Genomic DNA, 13,257 nt, shown 5'->3' on the forward strand with positions numbered 1-13,257 from the left:
CAGACACGTTTATTTTTCTTTATTATTATTATTTAAGAATTACTAGAAGCCGTAAATTGATATACTTAATATAAATATGTCTATACACGGAGACAATAGAAAGTGTAGCAAGTAGCAAAGCAACTGTTCACGTGTCGCGTCGTGTTTGACCTTGAATGCGCAAAACCTTGCGTAGTAACAGATTTTCGGGTCTGCGTAAGCGCGCACTGTCGCCTTGCGTCCCTCTCCACCCTCGCACACGCTTCTCGTGCCCTAGAGTACAATAACGAACGAAATGGATTCGTTTGTCTATTTTATTAACGTTTAATTTTGTGTCAAAATAATGCATCAACTTCAGCCAACTTTAAGACGAGAGAAAAATTATTTATTTGTTTATTTATTTAAATTCTTTGTTGTACAATAAATACACTAAAACAAATGTGTACAAAAGGCGGGCTTAACGCTAATGCATTTTCTACCAGTCAACCTTGGTATGTGCAAGAATGTGTAGTGTGTAGGAGTACAATCAAAAAATAATACAAATAATATAATATATGCGATTTTTGATGTCTTTACATATTTTTCAAAAGAAAATAATAATCGAGAGTTTCTTTATTATTAATACACGATTCAATTATTCATTTGCTGACAAACTTATACTAGTATATATTTTATAATATATTTTGAATTTCACGGGCAACCGCAGAGGTTCGTGGAGCATTTGCCTTAGCACTTTTGTCTACAATAGTACCTGCGCAAACGGTGAAACGACAGCCATATTTTTTTTCATAATTATTTGCTGCGGCCTGCGACATACGCTACGCTACTGTTGTGTTGATGTTGAATCAGTCGAGCAACGTGCTTGCTTCACTCAACGTTTTTAATTTCTTTTAGGTTATTATTAATTTTTTTTTACTTGTATAATGACGGAAATTGTTATAAATAAATTTAAATTGTTAAATTAAACAATAAAAAAATTATAGAGTTAGTACTAACTTCTTGGTTTACTGAGAACGAAACTATGTGTTTGTGGCCACCAAAAAAAGATGAAGACAAAAGGTGAATAAATGGGTTGAACTTGAAATCGTGCCTTTCATGACATGGTTAAAATAACCAATCAGATTATCAGCTAAGCTAGTGAGTATTTACGCACATTAATTATTTTATTTATAGTATTAAAATTATCTCGAGACAATACCTTGTAATTAACCTTTTAATAGATATCAAAATCGAATTATACTTTTAGAAGTTTTAAATTGTACAACGTAAATTTGTTTTCGCTAATGTTATTGAATTTCAATTCTAATAATAAAAGTAATGGTGCTCGATGTAGTAGTAATCGTGTAGTAACATAATTTATTGGCGTTTCAGAGAATTATAATCAAGGATCACGCCGATTAAAAAATCCTTTAAAACAAATGATGTTGAGAGCACTGAGAGTGAATCTATGATTGATCTAAATACTGAGCCTATGCTCTTGTAGTAATTCCTTCCAACGACAATTTAGAAGGAACCTGATAAGAGCGATGAAGCTGCGTGTGAAAGTATAATGGAACCTAAAGGTATTACTTACTTAATATTTCCTGAATTAGTCATCAATATTGTTATTATTATATTTACTTATAGACCAGTACATTTAGCTTTTGAAACCTAAAAAATTATAGTAGGATGAAACCCATTGGAAAAGAAAGAGAATACAACGAAAATGAAAGGAAAAATAAATGTCGGGAAGTGAGGGGTTATGGGGATAAAAACGGCTTATGTCGATTTCTGGCTAAACTACAAGTCTTACGGAAATAAGGTAAATGGCAAGTTGTAGGTAATAAAAAGATATATACATTTTTCATTTACACTTTTTTCGTATAACCTCAAAATTTATCATTTAGGCAATTAATTAATTTATCAAAGTTGGTGTGGTGGTCGAAGCGCGCGGTCTTCGACGCGCTATTACTTTTATTATTATTTACTGGCACGCGCCCGCGCCGCCCGGCCGGTACCGCCGCAACCGCTATATCCCTGCATTTTAAATTTGTAATATCTTTGAAACTATTCATTTAAATTACATGCTGTGAGCTGAGGGCCATATTGATCTATATTAAATGCATAACCTATTTAAGGTGCTTAATTGGATAAGGGTTAATACTGTATTGTTTAAAATCTCTTCGTTAGTGAGCTATAATTTCACGTAAAAAGTAAAGAAATAAAAAACGGTTATATACTACTATAATGTATTTTTTTTTCACTTTTTACCATTATCAAAGGCTAAAAGCACTGGTCAATTATTGTACGAAAATATTATACATTTTTAATTTTAAAATAATACATATTACCACGATCATTTATTGTACAATTTCCAGGCATCACAAACTACCTACGAACATCTTGCGAAATATTTGCAGCGTATTATTTGCACTGAAATGTCTAAAGTAAAAAAAAAGCGTCAATTACACCATTGGACAACAAGTTAAAAAAATATTAGAAGTCGTCCAGCAGTCAGGAGATGCACCGAGTAAACAAAGAGCTTGGAATATTATCGGTGACGCCTTGCCATACAAAGACATTGCGACATTTGTAGTTTTATAAATCTTTAAAAGATAACGAGGAAAAACGCAAAGCATTGGTATTTAAAAACTATCCAAATATTATTCACAAAGATTTACAAATTATTAAAATATTGTTAGCAAAAGATTGAAAAATTATAGGTTGTCACCGGTAGAACAAGCAATTATTTATATTAATATATGATGATGATTAATATTGTATTGTTAATTACAGTCAGTGAAGTATTTTAATGTAATTTAACTAGTGCATCATTATAATAAAAATATAGTTACTATCAACATGTGTTTACAATTATTAATCCCATTTTTTTATAAATGGAAAATATTCGGCATTTAATTTTTTGGGCAGTAATAGCAGTTAAGCGAGGTCTAATATTGGCAATAAAGCATGGCCTAGTCCTGGGAATTAGGCATGGCCCGATCTTGCCAACCAAGTCAGGCCCGGTCCCGGCAACCAACCCTGGTCAAGTCCCGGCACCCAAGCCTGGCCCATCGTTATCCTTCCAGACTTCTACCGAGACTGGGCCAAGCCCGGCTCAGTCCCGGCAACCAAACCTGGCCCAGTCCCGGTAACCAAACCTGGCCCAGTACCGGCACCCAAGCCTGGCCCATCGTTATCATTCCAGACTTCTACCAAGACTGGACCAAGCCTGGCTTACAAGTCTGGCCCAGTCTCGACAACCAAGCCTGGCCCAGTCCCGGCAACCTAGCCTGGCCCAGTCCCGGCGACCAAACCTGGCCCAGGCCTGGCCCATCGTTATCATCCCAGACTTCTACCAATACTGGGACAAGCCTGGCTTGCAGGCTTGGCCCAGTCCTGGCGATAAAGCCTGGCCCAGTCCCGGTGACCATGCCTGGCCCAGTCCCGGCGACCAAGCCTGGCCCAGGCTTGGCCCATCGTTATCATCCCAGACTTCTACCAATACTGGGACAAGCCTGGCTTGCAGGCTTGGCCCAGAGTTTTACATAGTTGGGCCAAGCCTGGGTCAGGCTTGGCCCCGTGGTACTTTCCTGTATGGGAAAGCCAGCCCTGCGATCACCAACCCGCCTGCCCAGCGTGGTGACTATGGGCAACACGCAAGAGTTCACGCCATTTTAGGCGCGTACTTGTGGAGGCCTATGTCCAGCAGTGGACTGCGATAGGCTGAAGTTATGATGATGATGACAGCAACTATAGTAACGGGAGGAAATTATTACTCGAAAATCAATACATTATAATATACCTAACTGGGAAACATAGCATAGTATTTTTTAAATTATAATAAATTTCGATTGAAGCTGGCACATAGTAATTTTTATATCACTTTATTTCCAAGAAAAAGTAAGTTTTCATGCAATAAAATTTTAAGGAGATATATTCACAGGTAATTAACATAATTAAACTATAAGAAATAGCCTTAAAATATATCATTTCCAATTTTAAAAAATAATTGAGATTAATCTGCCATTTTACTATGTTTGATATTAAGAGAAAATTAGAATTTAAATTACGACGATTTTCATCTAAGCAAATGAATTTCACTAATGGAAGGATACTAAATTCAGAGAACAGTTAGTTTTACATATAAAACCTTAAATTTTACAAGACATATACAAAATTTTACCTTCCATAAGAAAAACTAATCGTTTTCTATACATAAGGACCGAGTATTAATAACCAGCGACCATAAACAATTGCGCCCTGCAACATTGCAGTACAACAAACAGAATTGCGTCCATAAACAAATTGAAGAGGAGAAATAGGTATATTTTATTACCAATTTTGACACTTATTCCGTTGTTTTCTTTAGCTATTTACGTCGAAGGTTTAAAAGGGTTCACGATATTTTATATCGTACACATACAAAACCAATTTCGGATACCTCAATTCGTAAAGCCATTGTTACAGTAAATTTTCAAATACATAGCATACTCAATTTTTTATCCTTTCCGAAATTCAAATGAATACGTCATTGATTCAGTTGATATAAGCCGTTTTGAAGCGCTAGAAGCGGCTTCAAGCGAAACTTTTTTCAAAAAAAAATTAAAGTTCAAAGCATAAATTCCTGTAGGGCATTAAATTACAAATAAAAATATGTTACGTTTGATAAAAAAAAGTTACATTGTGCACTTTTACTAATCGCGGTTTTACTTAGTACACCAATATTAAAGAAAAATAGAATATAGCAACAATCTCAATATCTTAAGTACATTTAAATAATAAAAGACAAGTTCAGTAAATACCTATTCCGTTTTACCTCTTAATATTATCGTCGTCGACACAAAGAAATATTATTTGAAGTATAAATGCTCACAAAGTACACTTGACTTTTTAAAATTGTATGAACAGTTATAAGCTTTATTACAATACACGCACCCTTCCTCCCATCCTGGGCATCCTTTCGATGCGGTATTACAAAAAACTAAAAGTTATACTTCAATAAATATAATATACTTAAATTCATTTTCAATAATTATACTTTAATAATTAACAAAATGTTAACTATGTAAATTTACCACTTATTTGCAAGAACATCCTTTGTTAGTTCTTACTCAGAATTAAATTAGGAGGAAGAGACCTTTCGTCGATTAGAACCTTCGCAGTGTGAATGTCACAAATGATCGTGAGGTGGATTTATAATCTACATTACTATTCATACACAAATGAGGATACTTTCAAAGAGATTAGTAGACTTCGAATTAAAAAAAAAACATCATCGTTTATTAGTAGAAGCATAAAAACGAAAATTGTATTACTTGTCTAATTACATTTACACCCAGTGAAAAAATTTTGAACAGAAAAGTAAATTGGAAATATATACTACATATGCTGTATTAAGTAATTTACGTACATGCTACAAAATACAACGAATATTTTGTTCACTGAATGTTAATTGAGAAGAGTATAAAAAGAGTTCGTATTTACATTGATTGACAATAAATAATTAAAAAAAGATCGAAAATGTTTAATAAATACAAGATTGGTTTATTCTTTTTAAAAAATACATACGAACTACCAATTAATATTCATTGAAATCACGGTTCGTGATAAAGATTTATTAAAACCAACCTCGACTATCGAAAAACAACAAAGTTATTTATCATCTGTATTCTCGCGATTGCTTGCGTGGACAGCGTCGTTTTCCCGCGTAATTAAATGTCAAGCAGCCATTTTGGGCGCGAAATAAACGTACGGTTGAACGCGTGCTGGAAATTTTTAACAGTTCACTGACAAATTATGTTACGTATGCGTTTTAAAACAACTTTATTTTATTGCAAATAATTTGGATTTGTAAATTATATTGGTTCGTTGCTTTTTACATTTTGATGGTGCTTTCCGGTCAACGACCTCTCAACTCATAAAACATATAACGCTAATATATAACTCTTTGTGTTACGCTTAAAGATACATGTCTATAAAATAAAATTTCAAAACACACTAACTATAATACACAAAATGACCTTGTAAATTTATTGCACGGCAAAATGAATAATGCATATTAAACAATTTTAAATGAATGCTGTCGACACTCAAAATTGTTATCAATGATAAAAATATTTGCTCAAGCGGTGACCCATTAGAGTCACAATAACGTTTCAAAGACCTAATTAGCAACGGCGAAAGAAAACGATTTCCCCACGAGTCATGAATATTAAAACGCCTCGTTAGGCATTTTCGTAAGTTCGTCACCGTCCGTTGGGAAGCGCGTCACGTACGCGCAATGAACAATGACAGGTTCACCTAATCGAGCACCATTACACAACTGATCATCCTCGCTTAGGGGGCCAATGTCGCGATTCACTCTGACAGAATATCGATCATGGCGAATACCATGACACATCCGGACGAGTATCCGGACAAGGAAATTTGGAAAAAAACACACAGCTTCGGGATAAGTATAAAAGTGACACCCGTTTAGGGCACAGCATCATTCGGTAGTAAGCATCCAAAGCAACAACAATGAAAACTTTCGCTTTTGTTCTTCTTTTGGGAGCTGTGGTTATGGCTGAACCGCCTCAGTATAGACAGGCGAGATTCAGGTCACAGAGGCAAGAAGTTGAAGGTCAAGGAGTGGATGCTCCTTACGCGCCGGCCGGTTACAGGCCAGCCAAGGCATTTAATTTGCCAACGCATCAAGAGTACTCGCCACCAGCTACAAATTATGGAATCCCTGCTGATAGCTACGGTGCTCCGTTCAATACATATTCGACCCCGCAATCTCAATATGGCGTCCCTCAAGAAACCGACAACAATAATAAATATGACCGGGAAGAGGTAGAAAATGTTAATGAAGCAAACGATGAACAACAGAAAGAGAATATCAAGGAGGAGCCTAAAAATGACGCTGAGGTAATAAGTGCCCAAGGAGCTTACTACGTTCTGCTACCAGGATCCCAACTCCAAAGAGTTCAGTTCCAAACTGAAAACGATGTACGTAATATGGCCTACACAGCTAAATTACAATACAAAAACGAAGACCGAGCGCCAATTTTCGTGTACACTGCTGTTCCTCAATACCAATCGGCTGCTTACATCCAACTATTATAAATTTTAAAATATTACAATTAATGCCATTCGAATAACGGGATTGAAAAAAAAAATCAACTGAAATTATGTGATGCGTCAATGTTGTTAAATATCTTGTTTCATCCAAAATATCTGTAAATTGACGCTGAAATTTTTTATTACGAATAGTGATTACTTAAAGGCAGGTGTCCCGCTTGTTGCTTGTGTTAAAATATTATTCTCTCGTGAATTAGGGAAACGAGAATGCTAAAGGGTGGCTTTGTCGATTATTTGAATGGTATGAATTTAATTATTTATTACTTGACGAATACGAAATGACAATAAAAGGTTTTACGTAATTTTTGTTTTCCTTTTTTAACAATTATTTTCAATAATTTCTTCTTTGTATTAAAATTTCAAAGGCTCGATTAGGTAAGGTCGTTAACGTAAAAATTTCGCAAAGATATTTTGCATAACAATCGTATAGAAGATTTGGTAATTTTGAATAATTTTTCTTGCTTTAGTAATGTTAAGAATGAATTCGACAGACTAAAATAATATTTTATTTCATTATGAAATAAGCTATAATACTAAATGAAAATATTTGTGTTGCGACAATAATCTTAACTTTGATATATTTAACATTTACAATGACGTCTATGTAAGTTAATCTAATATATAAAATTCTCGTGTCGCGGTGTTTCCGAAACGGCTTGACAGATTCTCATGAAATTTTGTGTGCATATTAGGCAGGTCTGAGAATCGAACAACATCTATTTTTCATACCCCTTAATGTTAAGGGTAGTCCACCCAAAATTTCTTTTTTTAATTTTTAGATAATTTTCTTATTTTATTTTATTATGATTTGGCGTTGAAAAATATATACAACCCTAAATTTTCCCTCTCCTACCACCAACCCCTATTTTTAAATAGCGTTAGCGGCAAGACAACGTTTGCCGAGTCAGCTAGTATGACTGTAATATTTTTCAGCTTCTAGGTTACATTAGTAACAGCAACTAAAAATCAGACATACAAAACCACCTACTAATGCTACCCATACAGACTAAAACTTTTGTGTATTTTCTCTCTGCAATAAACGAGGGATAAATCTCCCATTTGGCGACCGTATAGTGGTCTAGAATAGCGTCTGGCCGAAAACATAAAAAGTCTGGTTAATTAAGAGAACTATTACATCGTATACTGCTGGATTGAAGACTATTTTTCTTAGTTTTAAGATAGGAACACAGCTTCATCGATAGTAAATAAAAGCTTAAACTGAAATACACCTATCAAAAGAAAGTAAGATTGAGACGGGTTTTAAAATAATATATTTTCTTTTTTAAAATTCAAATGTATACGAGACATAAAAAGTTATTTTGTTAAAATCTGAAAAATATGTGTAATACTAGGTGTGCCCGCGACTTCATCGCGAAGAGTTATTGGCCAGTCCGCAGAGTTATAAAATAAATAAATTCCTAAAACAAAAGTAGCCTAAGTTACTCCTTACTATATCAGCTATCTGCTGGTAAAAGTCTCGCCAAAATCGATACAAACAGACAAAAATTGTAAAAATGTTATTTTGGTATAATTATGTATACATCAATGTGCAAGTAGTAAAAAGCTCCAATTTTATTTATTTGTATGGTATAGATAGAAACTATACTAGAAGAAAGTTTGTATGGTATAGATAGAAACAAAACTATAATACACCAGTACTATCGCAAAAAACCGGTTATGGACTACTAAGCGCATAAACAACACATATGGTGAGCGAACAATAGCTTATTTAGTACCTAGACTAATAAAATTAAATGACCTACCATCAAAATTGATTGAAAGTATTACACCAATTAATTTAAAAAATAAACTTAAAAATTATTTTCTTGATACTATTGTGATTTGATATATTTGGTTGTGTGCATCTTTTTGAGTTTTCAGTCCCAGCTTGCTTCTAATAGGAGGGTGGGTAAATATATAATTATTATATATATATTTTTTTGGTTCATTGGTCATTACTAAATAGCATTGTCACAAACCTGCGTGGTTTTTTTAATGCTATTTATAATGAATAAGTACAGTATTGTTTATTTGATAAATAAATTTAAAAAAAAAGAAAATACAAAGTTAAATTACGCAATTTTTTTATCTATGACATTCGCGATCAAAAATCGTTTATATTATAAAAATAATTAAAAAGAAAACATCAAAGTGACATATCAAATGACAGATTAAAAAAAATAACATTCATAAACATTTTATAATAATAAGATACTGGTAATGTAAAAGGCAATGTAGTATAAATATTAACTGTTATTATGCTCAGACAGAGCTTGGTACAACTGGAGCAGGTGTCCCTATCTCCGAAAGATAAAAGAGTATGTGGATGGATCGTTAGAGGGATAATAGCGCAATGTGAGTGATGATATTGATTTTAGCTGATGACAGCAAATGTAGGGTAAATAAATGAAATAAATATATTTGAAACTAGTTGACTTGAGAACTGCGTACAGCGTTTTTTGTACATGTTTTTTTTCTTTGATATTTTTTATTTACAAACTTCATCCATATACTACTCATACTAACGAATACAAAAAAAAATGTATCCAAATTGGTAGCTCCTGATAGCGTTACTCATAGTAGGGAATATATACAATTATACATTCGCCAGCCCGCATTGTTGTAGTGTGCTAGATTATCGCTCTGACACTACTCCTACATGAAGAAAGAGGCCTACGCCCAGCAATGGGATATTACAGGCAGAATCGTATCATCGTTAGCTTATAGCTTAGACTATAAAACATATCAATAACAGAACTTCGTTCAACATATCGACTATCAATACGAGTGAAACAAAAAACAGGCATTACTCCTACAGTTAACCTATAAAAGCTCCGTAGTTTCAATATTTGTATATTGAATAATAATTTTAAGTAGGGCAAAGAAAATGTGTGCTAAGTGAATAATGGTTCTAGACTGAGAAACCGGTCCGCATTGCAGCTGCTTCGAGTGTGGAAAATATCCGTTTCAGTAGCTTAACAAACTTTGTTTTCTAAAGACTATCGCTTAGCAAGTTTAAACCGAACTCGATTCTTATTAATTTCGTAAGTTATAAACTCGCCAATAGTTTGGTTAAATTTAAATATGGCTCCTGTATACTTTGCTACACTAGATGATCCTGCGAACTTCGTATGGCCATTTTTTTTTTTCTTCTATAGAAAAATTCTCCCGACAATATCCTAATAATAATGAACACAATCAGTATAAATAATGATTACGAGTATTATCTAGAAATATTTCCTGCTTCAGCTAGGCGCGAAGCTAAGCTAAGGAACAGCGATGAGTCACTATTTTTCTTAAAGCGAATAGGCTTTAGTAGTATAGAACTATTATAGTATATCCATTTAGATGGTTACAGCGTTACAGGAAAAGATCATGAAGGAAAATGCACCTCATGAGAAATTAATTTATTGAACTAACATACTCGTATATATCTGCTAAATTGTATTAAAGCAGCTTAGTTTATTACGAATCAATCCACGCTTCACAAAACATGCCATTAAAAATTTGAAATTAATAAGCCCATAATAATGTCTATATTCTGGCTAACTTTGTGCTACATTTTATGTAATTATGATATTCTATACTTTAGGTGTATTGGTGTTTGCTGGAGCAGCAACGATAGATTTCTGCGTGTGGTCTCCAGAACATTCTTCGCACGACTACGACAAGCTAGCCAGAATAATGTATCTTTACGACCCCGACGCCTGCGGTTACAATCTTCGAGCGTCGAGCTCTATATGGAATTTGAAATTTAATAACGACACGCGGGTTATGAATATACGGCCTATTGAATGGATTCCAGCCGTCGTGACTGTATCTACTCGACTCTCAGCTAAAACTAGAAAGTAAAGTATGGATTAATTGTATATGTCAACATATTCACTTAGTTTTACAGTATGTTATGTATTCACTGTATTTAAAAGATTTCAACAGCTTTTAAGATAGATTTGTGGTTTATGAAAAACTATTACATCCCAGTTCGATGTTTTTTTAACTCTTGAAATACAGAAAATACAAAGTTTTTTTTAGTAAAAATTTAATGTATTTGCAATTTATTATTTTTGTAATAATACGACTTACAATGTCAATCGCCTTAAAAAAATAAATACATATCTAAAATCGATTTAGAAGATTGGCAACATTTCCAAAATAAAAGGTTTGTATGTCTACAGTGCAAAAAAAAATCACAGACCTTAAATATTATCCTTTTAAATATTTTCCACATATCTCACTCTTGTTACAGATACGTTAGACTAAGCGTCTATGTCCATTCTATGTGGATATCAGTAGCAATTGCTTTGCAAATGTTCAAGTCAACGACTAAACTACGCTTTCTCAAACTTCTTCTCGACACAGTCTTCTATTTTAGCGTCTTTGTCATCGTCTATGATTTGTCAATGGCTATTGTCTACGTTGCTCACATACAACAGAGCCTGACAAAAGGAATGATTCTGAGGTACAGTGGTTGGAGCGTAGAAATGAAGATAAAACGTTATGATGACTTCGGTGGTTGGCTACCGATCATCGCTTGCATTTGCTGGATGAGGGGAGTTTTCGTCCTCGCTCTGAATGTCTATTGGTGCAGGATTCTTCTTTTTGTTAGACGTAGGATCAGAAAAAGTGAAGTGAGAACTAGATTGACATTAGAAGAAAACTTTCCTATACCAGAGCCGAAATACCAAGAACCGTTTGATGATAAAGTACTTTATTATAGAGCGGGAGAATTCAAGCCAATATCTAAGAAGTCCTACAGATCAATATTTTTTTAACCGACTTAAAAAAAGGAGGAGGTTACTCAATTCGACCGTATATATATATATATACATATATTATGTATGTTCGGGGATAACTCCGTCGATTATGAACCGATTTTCATAATTCTTTTTTTGTTCGAAAGGAGATATCCCTAGTTTGGTACCATGATAAGGAAACCAGGATCTGATGATGGGATCCTAGAGAAACCGAGGGAAACTCTCGAAAATCCGAATAACTTTTTACTGGGTGTACCGATTTTGATGATTTTTACGTATGGTCACATTTAAATTTCATCGAGATTTAATTACAACTTTTGGAGTAATCTTTGATAATGCGTATTTACTTGACAATTTTTTTGTCTACCTACGTTGTATTACTTGTCAATATAATTGAAGTCGGTTTTTATTCGTTTGCCTGGAAACACAATTATTACTAAAAATTTTCGAATAATTTTTATATATAAACAATATTTGGCTCGTGTTGCTCTGATTGCAACAGCTATGTAACGGTAAAGGAATAATTGATATTGTGTCTATTAATTTTAAAATTTATCGATTACAGAATAACTGTGAACATATTAAATGTGTAAATATGATGTAAGAATAAACATTAATTTGCTTATTTAGTTTTTTATATTTATCACATAATAAAATAAGAATAACGATCTTTAATTACTGTAAACAATCTTTCACCGAAAAGGAAAATCCTCGAAAATTGTATAAAAATATTCCAACTCTTCAGTAACTTCCAGGGTGAAGAGTAATGGTGAACAATATTAATCACAGACATTATGGTGGGTAATGCAAAATGAAAAAAATCACTTAAAGAAATTCAATTTGAATGAAGTAGGCATCACATTTTTCATTTCGTGGGAAGACCCATTAATATTGGACTACGTAATCAAAATTCGGAAGTTAGACGAAGAGTTGAACGTTTTTAAAAGAAATACATTTGAGAAGTACACCCACATTTACTAATTTTTACAAATGTACAGATGATAATAAACATAGCTAATTACAGAATAATATAGACATAAGTATATATTATTACATACATTACATAGATGTTCAAAATAAACTTATTATATGGACTTAATGAGAAATGAATATGAGAAAGACCAAACAATTTTAATTTAGTCCGTCTGTTTGTTCTGTTCAAACATATTTCATAATTCTGAATTTCTAACTTAAAATCTGATGTATGTAATCTTAGTCATGGATCTAGAAATGGTGTCATTTCTTTACAAACCACTAGCTGTGCCCCGCGGTTCACCTGCGTTAATTTGAAGAAAAAAGATACAAAAATATTTTAAAACCATTACTGTGCAACTCGGGCAAATTACAAAGACGCTCGACGTAACGCTTCATTTCGTTCTAGATTATTTCCTAAATTATGGGTCCAAATTAAAAGAAGACG

General features: G+C 33.5%; 2 protein-coding genes and 1 long non-coding RNA gene across 3 annotated transcripts; all 3 read left to right on the forward strand.

Moving 5' to 3' along the window:
• The first annotated feature begins 960 nt into the window (after positions 1–960).
• Positions 961–2,718, forward strand: LOC123658435. The gene is made up of 4 exons (XR_006743874.1): positions 961–1,116; positions 1,351–1,541; positions 1,606–1,780; positions 2,337–2,718. It is a non-coding gene; the product is annotated as an uncharacterized LOC123658435 (long non-coding RNA).
• A 3,735-nt stretch (positions 2,719–6,453) lies between these two features.
• Positions 6,454–7,385, forward strand: LOC123658459. The gene has a single exon (XM_045593880.1). The coding sequence runs from the start codon at positions 6,481–6,483 to the stop codon at positions 7,066–7,068; it is 588 nt and encodes a 195-aa protein (XP_045449836.1). The 5' UTR covers positions 6,454–6,480; the 3' UTR covers positions 7,069–7,385.
• A 1,956-nt stretch (positions 7,386–9,341) lies between these two features.
• LOC123658623 lies at positions 9,342–11,855 on the forward strand. Its single transcript, XM_045593989.1, has 3 exons — positions 9,342–9,438; positions 10,676–10,931; positions 11,330–11,855. The coding sequence occupies exons 1-3, from the start codon at positions 9,342–9,344 to the stop codon at positions 11,853–11,855; spliced, it is 879 nt and encodes a 292-aa protein (XP_045449945.1).
• The last annotated feature ends 1,402 nt before the right edge of the window (positions 11,856–13,257 follow it).

This window comes from Melitaea cinxia, chromosome 12 (assembly GCF_905220565.1).
Source record: "Melitaea cinxia chromosome 12, ilMelCinx1.1, whole genome shotgun sequence".
NCBI classification, from domain to species: domain Eukaryota; kingdom Metazoa; phylum Arthropoda; class Insecta; order Lepidoptera; family Nymphalidae; genus Melitaea; species Melitaea cinxia.